The sequence below is a fragment of the Accipiter gentilis genome, chromosome 28, assembly GCF_929443795.1.
Source record: "Accipiter gentilis chromosome 28, bAccGen1.1, whole genome shotgun sequence".
Lineage (NCBI taxonomy): Eukaryota > Metazoa > Chordata > Aves > Accipitriformes > Accipitridae > Astur > Astur gentilis.
The window spans coordinates 1,359,877-1,385,683 of record NC_064907.1 but is presented as its reverse complement, the minus strand read 5'-3'; the positions used below and the strand labels follow the sequence as shown (position 1 = coordinate 1,385,683).

Genomic DNA, 25,807 nt, shown 5'->3' with positions numbered 1-25,807 from the left:
AAGTATAAGGTTAAGAAGGAAAATGAGCCTAATCTCTTTATCCAGGAAGACAATACAACACGTATGTGAATTTTGGAATTGAAGTTGCGTGTTAAGTTTATACAATTAAATCATATGGAAGGCTTGCTTTCTTTCAGGTAGATAGGGTCTTTTTGGTCTTCACCAAAATTCTTTATAAAATGCATTAAGGAGGCTTGTCTCTGGTTTAGGTAGAATATGAAAACATGTCTAGAATTTAAGGAGTACAGGTTACGTAATGGTTAGTGAATACAGGCTTGCAGCACCCTACTATGGCTTACTTGTGTGTGTTGTTGCTTGAAGTTGGACAAGTATGCATGTATGGGTATTAGACTTTTAGAATCTACGCATGGTTCTGTGGGCAGCAGTTAAATCCTTGTGTAAAGATGAAGCTGAAACAATCATATGAAAGTTATGTAACTGTTCTAACTGTTGATACAATATACTGCCTCATATTTTACAACATAATTTTACATACGTTTATATACATGAAATAAGATTCATGTGGAAGAAAATGTCCACCACTTAGAATTGTGATGTGCAGAATACTATTACAATTTTGGCATAACAATAGCTTTCCTGTAATTGGAAGCATAATACACTGATAACTTAGAGAAGCTCTTTTTTAAGCTCATACATAATTTACACATGCTGGTTTCACTGATGACTTCATAGGTTGATTTAAGCAAAAACAGGTGTTGCTTTGAAATTCCAGTTTAAACTATTTTTGTGAAATTGCACCATTCTGACTTCACTATTTGACACTTACATCATAATAATAGTATTTCCCCATCAGTAAGTATGGGTAAACAGCTGTAAAATACATAAATGTTTTAGTTTTAAAAAAATGCATACAGAGATATGACACATGTTCCATGTAAATGCATCTGTATGATTTGATATTCTACTACAATTAAGTATCTGTTGACCTTAGGGGAAAAGCTTCCTCAGGTGTTCAGTGGGTCAGATATTATTTTCACTCTTCTTGGTATTTTTTTGTGGAATTGCTCTGCATAAACAGCAAAATAATTCTCTTGCTGGCTTGCCTTACCTAGAGCATTACACTGTGTTCCTTATAACTTCTGCCTGTGTATGTATGGATATTAGAGTTGAACAGTGGCAACTTTTCTAAACAGAAGTTTTGGGAAATTTGGAGGTAAGGGAGGGATGTTAAGGCTATACTCTGATTAAACATGGTATAGTCAGCAGAGTGAGGTCGATGAAATCACTGAAAAATCACAACACTATTTGGAGGGAATGTAGAGTCAAATTCACTGCGGTCACTCATGGGAACTGACATTTATGTCTTGCTCCTGAAGTTGTACATAATCAAATGCAAATAAGGGAATGTGGTAACTGTATAAATGTCAGGGACTTTTTTTTGTTTTTTCTCAAATGCAGAACATTTGCATGTGTGTTCAAAGCCTTTGCTCCCCTGCAAAAGGCAGGGGAGTGTTTCACGGACATTCTAAAAATTTAAGAAAAAATTTCAGTGCAGTCAGCATCAGGGTCAAACAACACTGTGGCTTTTTTGACAACAAAACCCAAACAATTTTAGTAAAGCATCCTTTTCCTCTCTCCCATTTAAGAGCATTACCCATACTGCTATTGAAAGGCATGACAATTCATAACAGCTATTTAAAGTTTGCGTTGAATTCCAATGGGACTTGGAAACGAGAGGCTAAACTCCAAATATAAAATAAGTGGCTTAACTAGATTCATGCTAATGCAGTTAATTCTATCAAATCAAGCAACACATGTACTTTGCTTTAAAAAGTAGAGTGACAAATTCTGGAAAAAAGTAACTTTAACAAATGAACATAGTTTATTTAGCAATTATAAAAGACTATGGAGTTCTTTGAAATCCTTAGAGACAGAAGAACTCTATAAATACAAACTGCTCTTCTCAATATACTATAGCTGCAGGCATTTTAGCAATAGCCTTTCTAAGCTGTCTTCGTGATTGTTTGTGTATCCATAAAGGGCTCACAATTGAGGAGGCCAGTAAATCAGCACCCCCCAAAAAGTACTGTATTTTTCTCTTTGGACTCCAAAAAGATTTTATGGCCCTGAGCTCACCAATAATTGAATATCTGCGTGACAGGCAGAGGCTGCTAGTGCTTTTATAGGAACTAATTTAAATGTTACATTCACCCAAAAATGAATGATCATCTCTCTACACTTTAAAATATGGAGGCCAAGACTGATAAACAGCAGTGTGGGGAAGAATGTTGGAAAACCAGATTGGTGATCTGGCAAATGGAATTAGAATCAGTTCAAAACGTGTTATAGCCAGGGGAAAACACAGACTGAGATAAATGCATCTCAACTGCTGTGATGAAAGAGAATTGGCTCCAAAACTAAAGATTTCTCAAGAAGAAAAAGAGAAGAGGCTTTCCAGAAAATTCTGTAGGGGAAAACCTCTATGACGTGCTTGAAAAATAGTAATTTAGCTGGATATAGAGACCAACTGAACCCACGCAATTAAACATTAAAAGTCCCTTAGCCAGGCTAACTCCAGAGTTGCTGTGATACAAGTCTTGGATACCAAGAATTGGTTCAGATTGTTGCAAGTAGCTAAGTCTGGTGTTACTCACAGAGATGTGAAAGTGCTCTTCTCTGTCAGTGCTGTCACCCATGCCAGAAGGAATGAACAAGTGTTGATGAAAAAAGTACTGCAAGAAGAAGGTCCTTTCATGCCCAGTGAAACTGAGATTTCAGAATCAGTGACATCCTTATTTCTGTCATCATTTTTCTCCCCTTCAGAAAATTAAGAGGGAAAAAAGATCTTGGCTTCATGCAGTGCTGAAAGAGAAGATTTTTAATGGTGACTCAGCATGAGGAGAAGGCTATGTTAATTTATAACTTAATTCCATGATGCTCTGTCCTTTGTCGCTGTTTACAGTTTGTTGACTTCCTTTGTGCTTTTCAGTTGCTTCCTTTGAGGAAATGGAATGTTAAGTGGATATACTTAATAAGGCAATATTAATTTAATCTTTATTCCCTATTCTTCCTGGAAATGGTAAACACTTTTAGAGTGTTGCACCTTAGACTTGCTTTCTCATTTAAGGGAGTCACGTATGCTGAGAGGGGGTAACTGTGTCTATCTCAAGAATTTATTTTCTAAGAAGTAACAGTCTTCCAACTTAAGTCTTGTAATACTATCATAGGGCAGGGTAAAGTCTGTTGTCTTGATTTTTTTGAAGGAGCCTAGATAATTATCTTGGGCAAAATGCATAATTTCAGGTGAGCGAGATCAGGAGGGAATGAGTCTCATTCCCAGTGTATAAAGGTCTAATTCAGACCTTCTTGAAAGAGTCCTGTTGATAAAGTGGAAAGTAGTGGTTGTATTTAGCTGCTAATAGTAAAATGTCGATGATGCTAATAATGTGTGTTCATCTGTGCCCACCTGAGCTTCTGTATGGCTGTAAGTTTGTGTGTAAAGATGCTGACTTAACTGTCAGAACATGGAATTCCTGCAGTTGTACCTGCAGTATCTTCCATCAGCGGAAAATTGCTCGTGGTGGGTTGTGAAGTTGTTGCTGCTTTGTAAGCATTGTGAGATGAGATGAGATTTGTGTAGAATGGCTTTCTGTCCTAGATGTATGTTTCATGTCTAAATGTGGCTTTTTGGCTTTTGTTCCTGTATCCCTCAAGTGAAAGCCTTTTGGGTCCAGATACACTTTATGTACCTAAGAATCTGGATAACTTGAATGGGAGTTAAAAAAGGCTTGCTTACAGCTGGAGCTGTCACCAGCCCCAAACCTGAAGCACGGATGTGAAATTTCAAGCATGAGACTCTTGAGCTTGAAGTTCTGTTTTAGGAGAATTGCTTCACTCTGAAGACAAGCCATCTGGGGGCTAATATTTTGCTTAAATCTCACCTGGACCTGCAGCTGAAGCACTTGTCTGCCTGCCTTTCCTTAGAAGTGCTGTCAGCTAAGCCTTGTTAAACTCTCCTGCAGGATTAAGCTCCCTAAGGAGTGCTACGCTATAGTCATGGTGGGGTTTGGAACATAGCTGTAGTGAAGCATCACCTGGTTCCTCAAAGAAATGTGTCTGAACCCTAAAAGGATTTGAACTAAGCAGTCTTATGTCCTCAGCATTTCCTGTTTAATGGTTGGGCACATACTTGTTCAGTGTGTTGGTTAGGCACCATGCTCTATGCAATTGTCTTCTCTCATCCCTTGTACAAGAGACCTAGGACTGATTAGTGGTATAACTCAAGGCTAAAATTTAAGCTTTTTAGCATTGTATCCTTTTGTGGATCTAGTATACATGTAATACCTTTAAAACAAATAAACAAAAACCAGATTAAAAGAATTATCCCCCAATAAATTTAATTGAATAGAATTGAGGCTATTCCATGGGACATCTCAAACCACATTGCAGTCTCTGTTAATTTATTTGGGTTGGAACCTTTTTCTGGAACATCTGAAACTATGTGAAGGAAAATGATAGTTCTATTTCTCATTACCAACTATTGATTAGAGGGGTTTTTTAAATTGCTTTAAACATGGAAAATGGCTGTAGTTCAAGATAGGCTGTTTATTGTCTGAGGATTGCATGTAGAGAACAGAACCTTTGGGCTGGTAAAAACAAGGAAGACAAAACGTGATTCATAAAACCTACTGACAGATCCCAGCTTCAAATCTATGTGTGTTTTGTGTGTTATGCACTTGCACAGGACAAAAATGATTGTAATTACTGTGAATTCCTCTGACTTGCTCTAAAAAGGCTGTGTCAGAGAATTTATCAGCAAAGGGCTCCTGGGCGGCAATTACGAATGTCTTTCAAAACGATCTCAGCACTTGTGCCTGCATGTGCTCCTTTGATAATTTAAGTGACAGCCATCCACATAAAAGAAAACATAACAAGCCTCTGTTGTAGACAACAGGGAGTTTGTCAGAATCTACCAAAATTAATGAAGAAAACCTACTTGAACAGAGCAAGTTTTGCTGTAGTAAATTACTCAAATAATATGCTGTTTACCTTCATCTCTATCTTAAACTGAGATAAAGAGAACTGGAAAGTGGGTTACTTGCCTCTCCTAGAATAGACCAAAAATTTTGCTGTATTTTATGGGGTTTTTGGGGCATGGTGGGGTTGGTGATGAGGAAAACAGCAGAAGTCCCTCTTTTCTCTTCTGTGACATCCATGTGATAATCAGGAAGGAAAAAGGCTTTTCCAGATAACTGAAAAGAAGGTATCTTCTTCCTTACCTTGGAAGCATCAAGTCTTCTGAATTATTTCTTTGCCTGTCTTTCAAGGATGCTGAAGAAGCAAGCAGGGCTTAAAAAGAGGGTAAAGAAACAAGAGTGTGATAGAAGCAAGAAGTCTGAGAGCTCATTTCTGACTGGAGGGAGAAGTCTGTGGTAGGGGCATCTAAACACGACAGAAGGAGGGAATGATGTGAAGATGTAGTGACATGGCTAATCAGAAATAGGTATATAGAGAAGTGTGTATAGTAGTAATGGTGGCAATAAGAATGGCAACAAAAAGAAGCTGTGGAGATTGCTGTTCAGGTACCATCACAATAGGTAGCTGGACCATACTTTATTCTTTGAAGCCTCATTGGTTTGCATAAAGGCAATAGAACTGAGTACTTGAAAAATGACAAAATATCAAAGGTTAAGCTGTATTAACTAATGAAATACCTGTAACATCATACAAAAGCAACAAAAATAAGGAGTTACAGAAAAAACCAAAAAGTAGAAGGAATGCTGGAATTAATTACATGTCAATACTGTGTAGCTGTAGTTGTCTAGACATGGTAAATAAAGTACAGCTTGACATACTGCCTTCTTGTTCAAAATGTTTGACTGGGTGGGTATGTACACATACACCTCACCTCATGCAGAGCTGTGAGGAGTACTTTTAAGCATCAGAGAAGGCATTGAATCTTGAATGAAATAAAGCTGGGTCATCTTATTTTTAATTTCATTGCCAGGTCTAATTTCTCCCAGTGCTTGTGAAAAGAGAACTGGGTGTGAGATGTGCAAGTGTACTGTAACAGTTTCTGGAAAGCGCAAAGATGCACTGCCCTACCTGAAGATAGGCATTGTATATTGAAGCCAAAAATGGAATTACCCAGTAGCTGTGCCTTGCCTTTTTAAATCCATGTAGTTTTCAGACTTGTTTGTGCTTGTGACTGTTACAGAAAGAATGAGGTTCATATTCTGTCTGGTTTTCAGATGGGCAAGGTTTGAATGCAGAAGGTTTTACTCCCGTGCTTAGAGCAGAGTAAGGTCTGAGCTCAGTCCTGCTAAGGTTGTGTAAGGTGTGTTCCACATTCACTTCACTGGGATGACATCCATATCAACAGAAAGGGATTTGGGAGAACTGTGCCCCTTTGGCCTAGCCCGCAAGCTACTTCTGAGTATGAAGTATCAGTAGTGCACTGTTGGGGGAGAAAAATAAGTTATACCAACAGAGGCATTTAATGTAAGCTGTATTAGGTAATTCTGCTGCTCTCTCCAAGACTGATCAGGCCTCAGCTGCAGTATTGTCTAGTTTTGGACAGCATATTTGAAGAAAGATGAGCACTAAGTGAGTAGTATCAAAAGCAAAACAAGAAAGAATGGAGGTCTGCAACGTATGGCCTGTTAGACTGAAGAAGTTTAGTTGGTTTTGGTCTGGAGAAAATGAGACTGAGGGACATTCATGGTAGCAGTCTTCAAGTACATTAGAAATTGATCTACAGAGGAATAAGGTTTTGTCAAGAGTTTGCTGTAGATAAGGCAAGGCAATAATACGCTTGAATTGCAACAGGGGAAATGTGGGTTAGGTATTAGGAATATCTTTATAGTAAGAAAGGCTGAAGCACTGTAATACCTTCCTTAGGGAGGCTGTGGAATCTGCATATAATAGAAGGGTTTTGAGAATAGTCTGGACAAACGTTTTGTGTAATCCTGCTGTTTCATCCTGTGTTGGGGAAAAAGAAGAGCGAGGAGATCAGGTGATTTCTCAGAATGTCTTTCAGTCCTTTCTATGCCTAGCAAGGGCTGTATTCCTCTCAACAAGTAATCTGAAATTTAGCGAACATCTGTCTCTGGTCTGGATGTGAATCTAGTGTGTCTTTAATCTCTCTTTCTTATTTTTTATTTTTCTTTTTCCTTTTTTATTTTTTATTTCTTATCTCTTAGCATTAGTAATTATTCCAGATGCTGATATACCTAAGATGTATGATAGCCAAGTTTCAACTTGTTCTGATCTTTGGGAACTAGGTTTTGTGGGTTTTTTTGTTTATTTTAAATTGATGACTAAGTGGTGATAAGACAGAATTTCCTCATGTATTGTCAAAAGTGTAAAAAGGTCATGTGACAGTAGTTCTAAAAGCTTAACTATTTTACTTATGTGGTTGATTTTTGTACAATGTCAGCTTTCCTTTTGGCTGAACAAGCGTATCTAGTAGTAAGGACTAAAGCAGGAGGACTGGTGAAATAACTGGGAGACACCTGTTTTAGGAAATAAGTAATTTCCTTCTGCTTCTTTACTTTTTTTCTGTCAGCATTTAATTAAGACAAAAGAGAGAGAGTTGGTCATCTGAGAATTTAGAATGTTGAATCTATTTGCTGTTTAAAAGCTCATCAGCTTTGGTTTGAGAAGATAGATTTTCATTCCAAAATTCTCCTCATGCATCATGGTTATCATTTGAAAACATGAAATTGCCTGAGATAATCTATTGTCTTTGGGAAGAAAATGTAATTTTACAATAGAATTGTCAGGTTTGATGAGATTCTGTGTAGATACACATATGAAAGCATACTGGATTCAGTGCAGAAGTAGGATGTCATGAAAACAGAGTAGTGTATATCATTCTTGGAGGTACTAATGGAAAGCCTACAGTTTGCCTAGTTCTTTTTCCTGAGAAGATTTGCCTCAGGATATTTGTCATAAGTGAAGGTATTTAAAAACAAACAAAGAAACTCACAAACCCCTCTAAAAGTAAAGTCAGAAGTTTTGTGCAAGGATTATGGGAGAGGTATGTGTAAGCTCTACCAGCCGAGTCACAGCATAAGCCACTGCTTGTGATTTTTATTGTGAATCCTTTTGATTAGATCACTGTGAAGCACAAAAACATCATACACAATAACATAATAATTTTTTTCAACACATTAAGATATTTTCTTCTCTTCGGCCCATTTGACCTATGAAACAGTACAGTGTAGTCATCTTTTTAACTGAATACCAGTTCTGCTTTCACTAGTGTTGCTAGCCCATTGTCTTCCTGCAAAACAGGGACATGCCACAAATCTTCCAAGATCCTCTACAGCTATTGAATATTGTCTAGTTAAAACTTTGCAGAATGCTGGAGCTGTGAGGGCAGCCATAAAACCAAGAAAATAAATGTGTTCATAGAAATTCTTCTAGAAAGAAATGAAGGCTGAGTAGCATTACAAAGAGACCCAGGAGGTTGTAGAGGAATCTCCCTTTATACAACTCTGTCCAGGCATGGCTCTGTGAGTTATTGTGACCACCTGGACCTAAAACCTGCCACCTGCCTTGTCTTAACTCATTCACCTTTTCTGCTAATGCAGAAAAAAATAAAATCAGTTTATCGTGATGGACAGTGGGGGCAGAAGGGATTCTATGAAGAAATCCTTTTGCTTATATTTTCCATTTCTCCTGCAGTTGTTGCTAAATCATAAATTTATCACAGCAGGAGCTTGCTGTGTTCATAATATTATATCATAGTGACTTACAGAAATGGAAAGAAAATCATATGCATGCGGTGCCAATTTTCAACTCAAATCCCATCACTTTACCCAGGCATTTTTCTTTTTTGAATCTGGCTCAAGAGGGTTTCACAGATTTTGGAAATTATGGGTACATTCTTCCACTGATCTCCTTTGACAAATGTATCTAAGAGTTCTTAGGTGTAAGTGAGCCTGGACTATGAGGCAGGATGATGGCACAGTTGGCTGAGCCTTGTTGTTGTGAATTTGCTGCCTAGCTCAGGGATGAAACTTTAGCCAGTTTTAGTAATCCTGATTGTCCTATCCTTATTAAAACAACAATCTGGGTTTACCTCTATTCTGCCATTTTTTTCAGTAGCTTTGCTATTTGTTCGGTGTTTGTCTTCTGCTTTTTTGTTGCCTTTCATTAAGAACATTTATTTATCTGGTCTCACATTTGTATTTCTTCAGTCTGGTGTTATACTTAAGAGCAGAGTGAGGTGTTTCATTTCCACATATTTAAAATAAGTTTTGAAGAGTTTTTGATACATTTCTCTCTCTCTCTTTCTGTATAAAAATGATTCCAGTTATGTTGCAGTGCTGTAGCACCACCATTGTTTTCCAGAAATGAGTTTTAGATAATCTAAGTTGCAGATCTCGTCATGTCTGTGTCACAGTGGCATCATCAGTAAAGCTTCTGGAGTTTAAAAAGGAAAATAATCTGTATGCTACCTTAAAAATGCACTGTGCTTCTTTAACATGAACTAGCCCAAACCCAAGAAAGGTCAAGACTATAGCAGTAATGGGCTTTTTCTGCCTTGAAATTGTGGCTATTAACATTAATACTGTCAAACCAGCTAGGAGATATTGAAGGATATAGTTTCTCATTTAGAATTAAATCACTCTTTCCTTGGAGAAGAGGAAGAGAAAAAACCTAGATAAGAGAAGAAAGGGAGAGGGTTCGAGGATGTCCAGGAGTTCAACCTTGCAGAGTTTCTGCCAAAAGCTTCCTATTAGGAGAAGGGTTTATGGTCTGTTTTCAATTTAAATCTGCATGTATTATGCTCACTGTAAAGGTCCCTAAACTTTAGGATGCGTGAGGATAGTACTGTCTACTTAGGTACAACTACAGAGGATGAAGATAATGTCTCTGCCTTGAATCACCTCCTAATACACTTGTCAATTTCCAGCTCAGAGGCCATCATTAGCTTTGTATCCTTCCTAAATGTCTCCAGAAGAATTGAGGAATTTAAAAGCTGTGGCCTGCTAGGGAAGGAGAAGAAAATAATAGTTTCATTATAGTTTTCATAAATCTGAGAAAGATGTCAAAAGAATATGAAGCTGTCTTATTTCTGGCTCTTTGCAACTAGTAAAACAGGAATATGTGAGAATTGATTTTGTTTGATAGCAAAAGCATTGCTGAATAATGATTTGAATATTTGTAGGGGCTAGGGCTTACATCATGTTGTTTTTCAGACTTCTTACTTCCCTAAAAAGCTTCATTAAATATTCTTTCATAGATAGTCTTTACCTCTGTAGATACTAGCCTGTGTTTTTGAAGGTACTATTCAACTGCTGTTCGTATGTTGTTACTCCCAAACTTACATGCTAACATTTTCTCACCCAAAAGGGGTGAGAGGCAAATTCATAGTTTCCATTCAGTCTCATACTAAGGTGTCTCTTCTACCAAAAAAATAATGCTACAGAATTTTTCAGGTAACATCTGAACTATGTAATAAGAATTATTTAAAAAATATGATTTTTTGTTATAAACATTGTGCCCAAATTGTGCTACAGTTCAGCACTCAACAACATAATACAGAATACTATATAATGGAGATTTAAATCATGGTTTAGTTCCATCTATACTGGCAAAGCCAAATTTATTTATTTATTTATAGCTAAGTTGGAAAACTTGTGTGGGTCCCCCAATACAGGGCTGGCTTTTGTGACTCAACTAACTATGTTTTTTTAATTAGATCACATCCTAAAGGAAAAATGTTACTAAAACATCTGAAAATATAAAATGGATTGGCCTTTTCTAGGAAAAGATGTATATAAAACTATGCAAATAAAATACAAGGATGGCAGTATTGCTTGTGAAGCTGTGCTTAACAAAGGGAAAACTTAGAAGTTCTAGCTCAGCAGTTCACAAGCCACTTAATTTTGTTCATTGGGGAAGGCATATTAATAATTTTTGTTAGAAATGCTTGGCGTCCAAGAATCCAGGCTGTCTTCTAAATTGACTAAAATCACAATACTAGCCTTTAATTTAAATATTTTATTCCTGTGTCTGTCTGGGCTGTGCTTTTTCTAACTATTGTTTAGGGAGAATAAGGTGGGAGCATCTGTACTACAGCTGCTGTTCAAATAGAGCAATGCCTTTACTGTAGACAAAACAGTTGGCACAATTGTTTTAAATTATTTGTTTATGAAGAGCCAGAAATAAGAAGGCTTTATATTCTTTTGAAGTGGGAAGATTTTCTTCATTTTCTTGAGATTTTAAAAAAAATGTTTGTCCAGAGGGTATTTCATAAACTAGGTTAGACAACTATCCAGCAACATTTTTATTTCTATGACGTGAGGGGTTTTTTTCTCTTTCTGTGTGTTGTTTCTTGGGATTGTTAGGTTTGATGTGAAAGCATTTATTAATAGTTTCCACAAAGATGCTGTGATATATTTACAAGAACTTGCTGAATTTATTAGTAAGTGTGCAGAGGACAAACTGTTTTCTCTTTAGATAATTGCAAATGGATTCTGTTCTTTTTCCCTGATTTTCCTAATGAGTAGTTTTAATCTCTTTTTTGTCTTCAGCTGTTAGATGTGGGATCAAATACATCTGTTTTTAAATCAAATTCTGTAATAAAAAGTTCTTTAAATTAGCTTAATATAAAGGTAGTGTTTGCTTAGTCTTCATTACATTCGTTTTTAAAATGACTGTAAGGAAGTATATAAAAAAAAGAGAACCTAGCCATTTTTAAATCTTTGAGCTTAGAACCAGTATTTTCAAGCATTGATACATACCCTTTTCCCTGAGCTATTTATTACTTAAACAAAGGCTGACAGCAAAGCTCAGTCTATAATATGTAAATCCTTGTGGAAAAATAGCGCCGAAAAAATGGGTCCAGGCAGCTGTGTCACAAGGTTTGACCACTTTGGGCTGGGGTGCCAGGAGATTTGAGACAGATGTTTTCAGACATGCCGCATGCCTAAAACATTTCCAGGGGTCGAGCTACAAATAGTGACTTAATAAGTGCAGAAACAGGAAAAGTATGCAGGAGGACACAAGAGTTTATTCACCCCTAGGTGCACAGCCAGCCTCTTTACATTACATCTGCCTGTCAGGGTTGGCTATTTAAGCTGTCATGCCCTTGGTATTGCTCTTTGTCTGCCTGTGAATAAAGTGCAGCATTGTGATTACTAATCCCACTCCAGTGACTTGACTTTAAATGTGGTTTTGGAGCGGATCCCGGAGTTCTGTTTGCTAAGCTTCCTACTCCTGTTTCAGAGACACCACTGGAGATCTATGAGAGAGAGCACTGCAGACTGCCCTCTACTCCTGTAGACCTGTCGCCTTTTTCTCCCCCTCCGCCTTTTTTTTTTTTTTCTCCCAAAACTTTTTGAAGGAAATCAATGGATACCAAAGTGATCTGTTTATTTTTCTTTTTTTCTTTGCCTCCACTGACAGTGGGAAATCACACTGGTCGCATCAAGGTGGTCTTTACACCCAGCATCTGCAAAGTGACTTGTACCAAAGGCAACTGTCAGAACAACTGTGAGAAGGGAAATACCACGACCCTTATTAGCGAAAACGGCCATGCTGCTGACACTCTGACAGCCACTAACTTCCGAGTAGGTAAGTACTCTGAAACTGTATTTGTCCTTAGCTGTCCTCTCTTGACTAACAGAGGGAGGAGATGTTTTGTTATTAATACCAGTTGTGCATCTGTTACTCTTTGTTTGGAGGACTGTACTGAGTAGGAACCATTGTTAGACAAGCTTTCTGGTGTTCTTCGGAAATGTTCCCAAAAGTTCCTTTTGTGTCATAGAAAAAAACTCCCATATTTTTCGTCTGAATTTCAGCTGCAGGGCTACAACATGCTAAGCTGAAGCTTTTAGTAAAATTCTTCCCTCAGACTTTGTGTTCGTAAACAGAGAAAATGTCAAATTCCATGAAAAGTTCCATTTCCTCTTTTTTGCTTGTTGAATAGGTATCAAATGCTCATAAAATCTAGCTAACACAGTGAATCTGTCTACAAAAAGTTTTTCAGGAGTTCCTTAAAACTACAATCCTTTTTAAAAATACATCAGCTTAAAACTTTTTCTTACTTCTAAAAGTAAATCAGACTTCCTATTTTTCATTTTTAGAAACTGAAATAATGTGAAGTCCAATTGAAGTTATTGAAGCCAGTCACTTCTCTGCTAATGTTTATTCTTTCTGCTTGCTCAGTAAGAGTATCAGCAGTATGCCAGTCTAAACCCTACAACTGCTTGACTGCGTTGAAACAAATCCTGAAAGCTATCTAGGATAATGATTAGCATATTTTAACTGTACACTATATATATCATGTTAGGAATTTGTCTGCAAGTATTAGTCTTGTAAGCTAAGAGAAACACAGATATAAGGATACATACCTAAAAACTTTTACATTTGTGGTTTCACATTATGATATCCTTAACTGCTCTTGGAAAGTATTTTGTTGTTATCTTGAAAATATCGTAGTATTGTTTTCTGAAAAAACTTTTTAAATTAATTATTTTGCCAAATTGTACTCAAAGAATGCCAGATATGAACATTGTAATTTTAGTCTCTGTCTAGTATAAACATAATGTCAGGCAGTGCTGATGCTGGCCAATACTGCCCCTTTTAAAGTGCACTATTTTTCAGGCTCCGAGGGAGGAGAAAGCTATTTCAAGTTATTCTTCTTTTCATCCGGACAGACGATACAAAGAGCATTTCCATCCTACTAGACTATCAGACTGTGGGTGAAAGCTCTTGAAATTAATAACACATTCCATGATAATATGCATGATTGTAAAAATATATATGTTTTAAACTAATGATAATAAAAACAGTGTTTTAAAAGATCAATACAGCACATTTTGGGTTTATGGTTGTTCTGATGCATTAAAAAAGAAAAGGCTTTTGTAAAGGATTGGTAAATCAAATACTTTAAACTTGTGTTTACTGTCAATACAGATTTTTACGAATGTTTTAGCAAGAACCACAGTTAAGTAAGATTTTTGTTTAATTTTCCTACTACTGTGGAAAGATACAGTTATTCTCCCCTCTTTTCATTTTACCTCATTTTTTTGAATTGAAACTATGAAATGCTGCAAACAGGCAGTCATGTAATTTGTCTGCAATGTAAATCTGTGCTGTAACGTGACCTTCTCTCAAATACTTGAAAACTTGGAGAGTGGAAATTGACCTGTGAAGACGTGTTCCACACCTTCCTTCCTGGCCTCAGGCCATGCAGCTTCTGACGCACTGTGTACAATAGGCTGCTAGAAATATTCAGCAAAAGCAGCCTATAATAGTATTTGATGGAAAGATAAGGGATTGTTATGTTTAAAAATGTATAAAAACACATTGCTACACATGTATAGGGATTTTTAACCTGCCTGTAGATTTCTGTCTTCCCTATTACCTTTAAAAGACCAAAAGCATATAATTTTTACAGAAGAGGAATAAGAAAGAGGTCTAAACTGTGACTTCAAGGCTCTCCAGTTAAAATAAAATTGCTGAGTGACCTTAACTTCTTAATAACCATAGAGGAGAGATCCTACACCTGTAGATTGAGATCTTTCACTGATTGCCATTTTTTGGGAGCTTTTGAATCAGGGTTTAAAATATATACTACTGAAATAATTTTTATATCAGTTCTCTAACTAGTGCCTCTCTTCAGCTTAGGGTTGTCCTAATAGAGATGTCTCCTGATACATAAAGCAGAAGTAATTTGGGTCTTCTGAGCTAATTTATTTTTGTTATATTTTTAACATCTATATTATGTTTTACTTGTGCTTTTTGCTTTTAAATCTCTGTTCTAAACTTATTGATTTACTGTTTATCCAAAATGCATAGAAATTCTTATTCTGACATTTTAGAAATGCAACCATGAAACAGAATGTTGTGTCAGAAAATATGTACTTAAAGCAATGAACAGCACTTTTTCAGTATGTTTTTTTTAAAGTATTTTTTCTTCCTAAACCCAGGAAAGATAAATTCATATGTCCTAATTTGAAAACTAACTCTTATTAATAATAATAGATACCTACTATGAGTGGGGAATTTAGGAAACTGCTTTAGGTTGTTAGATCTAAATGCATTTCTGTATCAGGAGCAGCATTCTAGTACACGAGATTTGAATTTAGATTCTCTGATGACAGATTGCAGTTAGCCATCTCATTGCTTTGTTCTTAATAATCCATTATTTCTAATAATGAACCAGAGTAAAATTTTGTGTGTGTTTTAAACTTTGTGCTGAACTCTATAAACATTTTTTATTTTCAGAGAGTAAGTTGCAGTGCCTGTACTAAAGCTACTCAAGTTTTTCCATGGGTTATTTCAGATTCTTAAATTTTGCTGTTTGTCATTTCAGCTGAAACTTGGTACCAGTGAGTCCAGGCAAGGAACAATTCCTGTTTCCTGAAAATTTTATAAGATATGGATAAGCCATTAAAAACAAAAACCCACAACAAGAAACAGATTGCTTTTCAGGTAGCTGAGATTTTGGCTGCTCTCAGGAATAGCTCTAGTATTTCAGTTGAAGGTGATGAAAGCTTGGTATTTGAAAGGAAGGATCTCCTTGATTGCCAGTCTGCTTCAGTGAAACTTGGGGGTTTTTTTCAGTTTCATTTTGTGAATGGGATATGTTGTACACTTAAACTAACCAACCTCCAATATTTCATTGGCTTGGAGAATGAAAGGATTTAATCTGAGTGGAAACTTCTGCTGAATAGATGATTCTCATTATTCTATTGGATTGATGCATGTGCAGTTTGTATGGTGTTTCAGTCCTGATATATCTGCAGAGGCTTGTAAAACAGGTTTGATACATGTGCATAGGAAAGGATGTGTATAGAATAACATATGAGGTTTCTCTCCCATTCACTGTTGAAATTACTCAGTAATGTGTCCTGTTTCTCCTCAAAATTATTCCCCATTCCAAAATACCTATTTTTGAAATTAATTTTCTCCCTGTAAGAATGGGAGGACAGTGACTAATTTGTGACTGTAAAATGAAGCAGTAAGGAATTAGGAAATGCCCAAATTAATGTTCTTCATGCTCTTTAATTTTTTTCCCTATTGTGCATATGTATTTAATTATAGATTTACATTGTATTTTTTTGCACGGGATCCCCACCTCGTTCATTGCACAGGAATTGCAGAAGTTAGTAAAGGAAGCAGTCATTTAATACTTAGGTTTATATTCACTGTTCACTTGTCGTGGTAGAGACGGACATTACAAACATCAGATTGTGCAAAATGGCTACTTTATTGTTCTAACAAACTTTTTTATTAACCTTCTTCAAAGTATGTGTTCATATATGATTGGTTTAGTTAGTAACTAACAGTTCATGATTGGTGAGTCGTCAGGACGGTTCCTCTTATCATTGTCTTGTTTGCACAGCTCTTCTTGGGACTTTCCAGACTCTCAAGGATACACTACAAACTGCTCAAGGTTACGCTGCTCATGCATCATCAGGCATTCTGCAGACCCGCTGCATTCTCCGACATTCACTTGCAGCTCTGTGTCTCATTTAAAGCAGTTCTTTCAAACTGTTATTAATGAGAAGTTAGTGTTGCATACTATTCAGTAGAAGTGCATATCTTTCTGTAGGAATTTTGTGTCTGAGCACTTGGCAGTATCTGTGTCAAACAGGGAAATAGAATCACAGAATGGTTTGGGTTGGAAGGGACCTTAAAGATCATCTAGTTCCAACCTCCCTGCCGTGGGCAGGGACACCTTCCACTAGACCAGGTTGCTCAAAGCCCTGTCTAACCTGGCCTTCCAGGGATCGGGCACCCACAACCTCTCTGGGCAACCTGTTCCAGTGTCTCACCACCCTCACAGTGAAGAACTTCTTCCTTACATCTAATCTAAATCTACCCCCCTTCAGTTTAAAGCCATTACCCCTTGTCCTATCACTATACACCCTTGTAAAAAGTCCCTCTCTGGCTTTCTTGTAGGCCCCCTTTATGTACTTGGAAGGCTGTTGTAAGGTCTCCCCAGACCCTTCTCTTCTCCAGGCTGAACCTCAGCTCTCTCTCATAGGAGAGGTGCTCCAGCCCCCTGATCATCTTCATGGCCCTCCTCTGGACTCACTCCAACAGGTCCATGTCCTCGTCATGTTGGGGGCCCTAGAGCTGAATGCAGTACTGCAGGTGGGGCCTCATTGGTGTGGTGTAGAGGGGCAGAAACACCTCCTTTGACCTGCTGGCCACACACACTTCTTTTGATGCAGCCCAGGGTACGGTTAGCTTTCTGGGCTGTGAGTGCACATTGCTGGGTTGTATTCAGTTTTTCATCCACTAATACCCCCAAGTCCTTCTCCTCAAGGCTGCTTTCAATCCATTCTCTGCCCAACCTGTATTTGTGACCCATGTGCAGCACCTTGCACTTGGCCTTGTTGAACTTCATGAGGTTTGCATGGGCCCACCTCTCAAGCCTGTCAAGGTCCCTCTGCATGGCATCCCTTCCCTCCAGTATGTCGATCGCACCACACAGCTCGGTGTCGTCGGCAAACTTGCTGAGGGTGCACTCAATCCCACTGTCCATGTTGCTGACAAAGATGATAAAACAGTGCCGGTACCAATACTGATACCCCATTCTGGGGATGGAGACCAAGGAGAGTTTAAGAATTTTTTCCCATGCCAATGGGAGATGATTGTAGCAGAGGTGGCGATAGAACTGTTGCTCTGCTATTCCCCTTTATGTGACTCTTTAACGCTCATCAGTATCTCTTCATTTAACATTCCCTTGCCCTTTTCTTCTGATCCCTTTTCATACAGCCTGCACAGTTGCCCTTCCTCCTGGCTTTGCTGTGCATAACCATAGTTTACTTAGGTTGTTACTGTGGATGAGGGAATGTTTTGTTGTATGCTTTCCCTTGGAAGAAGGGCAGATTTTTAGGAACCCTTTATTTCTTGTTTCATTGAATTTGAGTGAAAGTTAAAGTTTCTCCTACAGCTTCGCTAGTTTTTTTAGGGAATTGTTGTGAGGTTGAGAATGATGTCAGATGTGTGTGTTGTGGCCTGCAGTCTGTGTGAGCCAATCTTCCTTGTAAGACTAGAAAAGAATAAGATATTTATCCATCCTCCTTTCTTCTCTTCTCATCTATAAAAGGTACATTTGTCCCTGGTCCTATATCAACATGTTAATAAGGATCTGCCAGACATCATTTGGTGACAGGGTGTCATGGTGTCCAAAGTGGAAAATATATCTGGTCCGTTGTATTTTGAAGGACCAGATATTGTTTATTTAATCATAAATTTTAAAACTTTCAGTATGGATCACAGTGATCTGCATATCTTGTAGCCTGTTGCAATAACGCTCAGATTTATACTGCCTATTGAATTTTGGCACTTTCCTTATCAGAATTTTGTATAAAATTTTTTTTTCTGTTTTACTGTGTAGACTCTGTACAAATGTTTTTGGATAACTGAGGTTTTCCAGAAGTTTCCAATTATGTATAGACAGAAAATTCCAAGAAGCATCATAAACATTTTGCTCAAATTTTATTTGGTCTTCTCTTGAAAGTAATGAAAGAAAATTTTATCAATATATTTTAAAACAATAGGTTATTCAAAGGAAATGTAGTAAGAAGACTCACTATGTAATAATTATTCTAAGAGAATTTCCTATCTAGGAAAGAATCTAGAGAACATAATTATTTAGAACTGTGAAAATGTAAAGCAGTTATTTTAGAAAAAGTTGATAGAATTTCTGAATTTTATTCAGACATATGATCATGAATTTCTATCGATGCTGTAGAAGTTAACATTTCTTTTTATTCAAGCACTGTTGCTCTTATCAAAGAATTGTGTTGGTTAAAAATGGCAATGAACTGTAAGCAAGGCAGCACATTTTTATCTGTAGTTTGTGTATGACAGGAAATCTAAGAGCAATGAATGGCATTTTCTTGCTGCCATTTGCTATGTAATAAAGTTGTTGTTTCTTTGCTCCATATGATACATACTGCACATATCCTACTACATTTAAGAGTTACTGTAAGACTATGATATTTGAGGAAGACTTTTCAATATTGTTTTGTATGAAAAGGCATTTATTGTAAATAATATTGGAGGGTAAATTTGATGGCATATAAAGGCATATAAAAGACCAACAGCTTGTAGAAGTATTTGTGTAGATTTGTGAGAATTTGCAGACTCTTTTGGCAGCTTGAGGTGTACACTGTTCAGTTTTCTACCATTATATTTTATTCTTTGTTTTGTTGTACTGGATTTAGTAAGAGTTGCTAGAATGGCAACATGTTAGAAGAGATGCTTTCTTCTCTATTATGAAGTGGTGGTTACTACTTGGTGAAAGGTGTCAGCCTCGGTAGATGACTCATCGTGTCTGATCTATGTAACTGGTGCCCCAGCAAAACACTGTTCCTATGGCTTCAGCTGAGTCTTAGCATAGAATCACAGAATCATTTAGGTTGGAAAAGACTTTCAAGATCATCAAGTCCAACCATCATCCATGCCCACTAAACCATGTTCTGGAGTGCCTTGACTACGTGCTTTTTGAATACCTCCAGGGATGGTGAGTCAACCACTTCCCTGGTCAGCCTGTTCCAATGTCTGACAACCCTCTCAGTAAAGAAATTTTTCCTAATATCCAACCTAAACCTCTCTTGCCGCAACTTGAGGCCATTTCCTCCCATCCTATCTCCAGCTACCTGACAGAAGAAACCAGCACCCACCTCACTACAACCCCCTTTCAGGTAGTTGTAGAGAGCGATAAGGCCTCCCCTCAGCCTCCTTTTCTCCAGACTAAACAGCCCCAGTTCCCTTAGCTGCTCCTCATAAGACTTGTGCTCCAGCCCCCTCACCAACTTGGTTGCCCTTCTCTGGACACACTCCAGCACCTCAATGCCTTTCCTGTAGTGAGGGTCCCAAAACTGAACACAGGACTCGAGGTGTGGCCTCACCAGTGCCGAGTACAGGGGAACAATCACCTCCCTGCTCCTTCTGGCCACACTATTTCTGATGCAGGCCAGGATGCCATTGGCTGCCTTGGCCACCTGGGCACACTGCTGGCTCAAATTCAGCCGGCTGTCAACCAGCACCCCCAGGTCTTTCTCTGCCAGGCAGCTTTCCAGCCACTCTTCCCCAAGCCTGTAGTGCTGCATTGGATTATTGTGACCCAAGTGCAGGACCTGGTACCTGGCCTTGTTGAACTTCATACAACTGGCTTTGGCCCATCGATCCAGCCAGTCCAGATCTCTCTGTAGAGCCTTCCTATCCTCAAGCAGATCAACCCTGCCTCCCAACTTGGTGTCATCTGCTAACTTGCTGAGGGTGCACTTGATAGCAGATGTACATGTAGCTTCTCAAATGGAGGATTTAAAATAATTGATAACAAATGTCATGCAGAGATTTTTAAAATTCCTTTTGGTAACATAACTGAGAATTTTTATTATTATTTTTTTAGATACTTTGGTTTTCAACTTGATTATGTGACATCAAACATCCTAATTGATGAGGAGATTGTTTCTGGAATAACTGCTTAGCTCAAGAACAGCATATGATAATTCATAGTAGTGTATTCTGTGTGGGTAAGAGTGAAGTGTTACTTTGAAATGTCCCTGGGTTTTGCACTTGAACTTGCCATAGTATCATCCTTTTCTGAAGTAGCTGTGATGCAAGAGCCTTGCTATTCCCCCAGTATTATCAGTTTAGTCCTTTTACTGTCTCTGTGGTGGCTACCTTATAGCCTTATTTGCTAAAAGTGTTGTTTCTACTGTTCCTGCAGTAATTATAATTTCTGCCTTGTCAGGCTTTATTGTTTTATGCTCTTTTTGCTGCCAAATGAAATCTGTTTTCTTTTTACAGACACTGACAGACACTTGAAAATTTCAGAATTCTTGGACAACTTGGTTGAAAGATTAACTTTTTAAACTTTCTGCAACAGTAGTCAAAGAAGTTGGTCAGTCTATCAGAGTGTGTGTCCCTCTGGGTGGGGAGGGGAAAGAAAAGGATCAGGACATTATAGTTTATTCACTGCTTTAGCTGGTAATTTGAAATATAATCTGCATAAATGATGACCATACTTGAAGGATTTATTCATGCGGCAGCATTGTAACAGCTGTAGAAAAATGAAGGCCAAGTATTTTTCCTCAGACATTGGACTGAGTGGCTAAAATAGAAAAAAGGACAAATAGCAGTGGAACTATTTTACGAATTGCTTACATCCTCTGCCTTATAGAAGATAATAGGGAAAAGGTATTTCCCAGCCTGAAGGGCCAATGCAAATCAGTTTGGGAGGAACCACTTATGAGCATCAATTTAACACATACTCCTTTTTTCCAGTCTCCCTTTGTTCTATAAAGTAAATTTGAGCAGACAGGAGAATGAATTAATTTACTTACAATATAGGTAGTGTAGTGTAGTCTTTCCTAATCTGAACCACTAGTGAACTAAAATTCTACCCTGTAATGTAAATGTACTACTCTGTAGTCTGAGCAGTGGTCAGGGTTTTAATGCATTTTCAATTATTGGCCACCTATACTCGAATTACAAAGAAAAATTATATCTTAAGGATTTTGTTGTTGTTGTTGATATCCACATCTGTTCAGAAGGAATGCTTTCTTTTCCCCATGTATTCATCAGTACTTATCATCAACAAATAGTTCTGGTTTCTACCATAGAGCTTATAGCACCTCTGAGCTCTTTCTTCATAATCTTAAAAATAATTACTCAAATTTGACATCTTTCCCTCTGATTCTAATGGAGGCCAGATGCTAATTTAAAGAAAATACATTCTTCACGAGATGATTTTAATGAGGTTGAACTTAGACAAGCCTCTTAGCAACTCATTTCCACTCCCTTGCTCACCTTAAGGACTTCAGACCATGACTGCGAACCAAAAGTCCATCTGTTCTCAAAGCACTCACCAAATTGTATATTATAGAGAACACAGTTTTTGGATGTGCAGTCATAGGAAAAACCACAAATGGAAATGATACAAAATCCACACCTGCAGCCATTCAAAAACACATGGAGTATGTTTCCCTCAAAGTTAAAGCAAAACAGAACACAAAGTTAAAATGCATAATGCTTTATTTTACTGTATATGGTTTTAATTTATAGGGATTAGTTTATGTACATCTGACTTGAAGTACTGTGAAAAGAGAATGAAGAGTGCATTTATTTGAATGATTACATTGTTGCATAGTCAAATAAACACACTACCTTGTACGGCTATAATTTTGTTATTGCTAAACCAAATCTCTTTGCACATACCTCACTGAAGATCAAGTATATGCCAACTTTGGCTTAAAAAAGAAGTAAATTGCCTTTGAATTATGCAAGCACAGAAGAGTCTGACAAATTTCTTTACTGGTTAAAATATGGCATTTATCATGGATAGATTTTTTAGCAGATGGGTTTGTATTTAACGTGTCCTTTTGAACATAACAGAAGCAAGCAGCTATCATTGCTCTACTGATTGCAGTCTTTCCCCATGCAGCCTCTCTACTGCCTATTCCGTTTTTGTTTATTCTGCTCCAGATAATTCCCCTGTCTCTGTACAGTGTAGCCTGTATAACTTTCACCTATCCATTCCACCTATAATTAGTTCTTAGGTTTGAGTATCACTGAGAGAGGCCTGTTTTGTAGTGTAGAGGCACAGAGACTTCTGGATCTTTCGTTTGGAACATGAACTATATATTCATTACACACAGATTTAAGTTCTTTGAGTTTTCTATCTATCCATAAAAAATCTGAACTGTTAAAAGGGAACTGTGAACTTCCCCAATATTTGTTTGTTTATTTAAAATTATATACATGTACTACTGTATATATCATATATATGTATATTATAAAGTATATACAAAATAGAAATTAAAAATGGATTGGATAAAGATGAAGTAAACTCTATATTGAAATTTTTTTTTATTTATTAATGGTAGAAAACATATTTCTTTCCAGCATCCCAGTAGATCGTCTTGCACACTGCCTGGGGTGAGCACACCCTGCTTTGCAGACCACTGGTACAGGGAACCAAAGGAGACGAGCTTCAAAACATAAGCTGTAATATTATCTTTCTGCAGTTAGTATGGGTCTATCGTGTCTACCTTACTTATTGTTTCATTATATTAAATTCAGCCTATTATATTAGATGCTATATATATAGGTGCTAGAACACCTTTTTTCAATCTAATAAGAGGTTCATAGGTTGAAGAATGCCAATTGTGACAACGGGGGCAAAGGGATTTTTGTTTTTGTACTTACACACATTTCAGTGCACAGGGTCAGGTACAACACTGCAGTGTAAAGCTTGTCAATGTGGTTGTATACAGCTCAGGGGAGTTGGGTGCATGATTTAATTGCTTGGAACTGGATGTGACCAGTCAAAGCTCTGACTGTGCTTTAGGTTTATGCAGCTTGTGCAACACTTTATACAATTATTATGTGTTGTTAAAAGGACCACAATGGGAAGTATTGAAGTTGTGTGTTTTTTAATGGATTTCCAACTGTACTTTCTCTGCAGAGTAACCTTTATCCTCCCTACTCATTAGCACTGACTCTGCTCCTTTTTTCCTTCAGAACTCCAGGATTTGAGTCTTTTACTTTTCACTGTTTTCCTATGACCTAATTTATTACTCAAACTCTGAATAATATCCTTCCCAATATTCTCGTATTGTGTCACCTCCTCAAGGTCAACTCCTGGAAAATGTTCCAATTTCTTGTGATGTAGACAGTGCCAGAAAAATCTTAGATAGCTTATGTTTTTCATGCTTTTTAACTAGTCCAGGAAGGTCTGGATTATGAGCTATTATTTGTATGTTAATGGGTATCCACTTGAAAGAATCTATTCCTACTTTATTCTCCTTGTAAACTTTTTACACAAAATAAGCACTTTGGTAAAGTTACAGTAATCAGAGAGTGGTCTCCTGATGTTTGGAAACAGTGGAAATTTTTGTGATGACTACAGTTTTTGTGGCTTTTTCTATTCTAAACATAATTTTGTTATTGGAGGATATCTTGTGGTATGGGATGTAGTGGATCAGTGTTCACAGATCCTTTGGATCTACAGCTGGGGGTTCATCCCAGTTACTAAATCTTACTGAGGTGCCTGAGTTGGGAGCCTAGTAGTCAGCGATGAGAGACACCTTTATGGCAGGTTGGCCTATGGATGGCCTGAACGGCCTGCTGGGGTGAGCCTTTCTTCACTGACTGGGTGGGAAACCTCAGGTAACAACACTCCTAACTCAGATGGCTTAAGAAGGCATAAAAGGTTAAATGGGATGAATCTCAGCCTAAATATCTATTACTCAGCTGCCAGAAATGATAAGGATGCTGATGTCCCTGGGCAGTGTCAGCTTTGCTACTTCTGTGGTTTTCGGAGCCTTTGTGTAACAGAGCCATGACCAACCGCTTAAGTGTTTCTCAGGACATTTTGCCATTTTGTCTGATGGTAACCAAGTAGTATGATGTCTAAGAGCAGCTCTTTTCTCTGCCTTACGCTACTGGGTGTTATTACTTTTTTACTCCATGCAAGAGTCCAGTATGGTTTTTTTGGAAACAGCCTTACAGGAGAATGGTGTCAGAGCAGAGGATCAGTTCAATGTAACAGTGCATGAGCAGGAACAGCTTAGTGTCATTATGGTCAAGTTACTCATTAGTCCTTAAAGGTGGGTAATGCTGCTCAGCTGACACCAGAAGGGAAGAGTATAGCCTGGAAGGATCCTGTAGCAATAAAGATGCTTGTTGTTTGTTTTTATCTGTCCTTGTGTGGAATTCTTGTTCCGTCTGTTGAAAACAGATACAATACAACATTAACTAATACATGTTAGTATTACACATGCTCAGGCACACCTATGCTATGTAGAGGACTAAGAGTCTTAAAAGCACTGGGAACATAGGAAGGGTGAGTTTTCATCAGACACTGGGCACCTTGATTTCAGTGTACCCACTTTGACAATGGCAATTAATAAGCTATTCAGGACTGCTTAAAATGATACCTGTAAAGTCTTTATACTGCAACATAGTCTTTTGCAATGTTTACATTTTTTATTCTGCTGGAAGTTGTTTTAAGAATGATGGTTCTAAAAAAGTGTTGCTAGCTTGCTACACTTTCAAACCCGGCCTTCCATAGAGATTTTATTTCAGTTGCATATGTTTTGCATGAAGAATAAAATTGATTATCAACACACTGTAGAAATCGGAAGAAATGCCTGGAGTAGCTTTTCTGTATGAGTTAGCGTCATTATCAAAGGTCTGACACTGGCCATTTGTAATGCATTCATTCCTGATAAAGAGCAACTAGTGGTTTTTTTTCCTTAGTATACTGATTCCAGGTCTAACTGTTGTGATATAGTCAATACAACAGGATCAGCTGGTAATAAAATCAATAGATTCACCAAATACGATCAGGGTAGGAGTGAGTCATCCCTTAACACTCTGTCTATCCCCTTGCCTCTAAAAATAGTGTCTGAATCATCTCAGATATTGAGAATATTAGAAGCAGATTTAGCAAAGAGTGATGGTGAGCATCATGCCTGTTAGTGAGCCAGAATCTTCCTGTCAATCATTTCTTAACTACCATAATTTTTGCTATACCCTTTTTATGTTGAATAACCATGGCTTTAGGCCATTTTCTGTGACTGAGCATGCCTTTTATTTTTCTGATAGCATTTGGATATTTTAATATTGTTTTTCAGCCATCTCGTTCTTTCCACACTAACACTGTAATAGTTTTTTTGGGCAGCTGTTGGTCAGATGGTGCTCATTTCAGTCACTTACACACAGGCCTACAGTTGCATTTGACATGTCTAAGGATATCTGGCTTATCACATGAGCTTGGAAGGATGTCCTATGAGACTCCCATGCCCTTTGGATCCACATTGAGGGATGCATGAAACATCTGGGAGCATAT

At 37.6% G+C, this 25,807-nt stretch overlaps 1 protein-coding gene across 8 annotated transcripts in view; it reads left to right on the top strand.

Moving 5' to 3' along the window:
- The window catches only part of LTBP1 (latent transforming growth factor beta binding protein 1), a 205,088-nt gene that overhangs the window by 56,037 nt on the left and 123,244 nt on the right, over positions 1-25,807 (top strand). For 6 of the 8 annotated variants that reach the window (XM_049830887.1, XM_049830886.1, XM_049830883.1 and 3 more), the window contains exon 5: positions 12,385-12,552. In XM_049830887.1, coding sequence (XP_049686844.1) covers positions 12,385-12,552 — 168 coding nt within the window. Of the gene's footprint in view, positions 1-12,277; positions 12,553-25,807 lie in introns of those variants that run through there. The other 2 variants (XM_049830889.1, XM_049830888.1) reach the window with 1 other exon arrangement.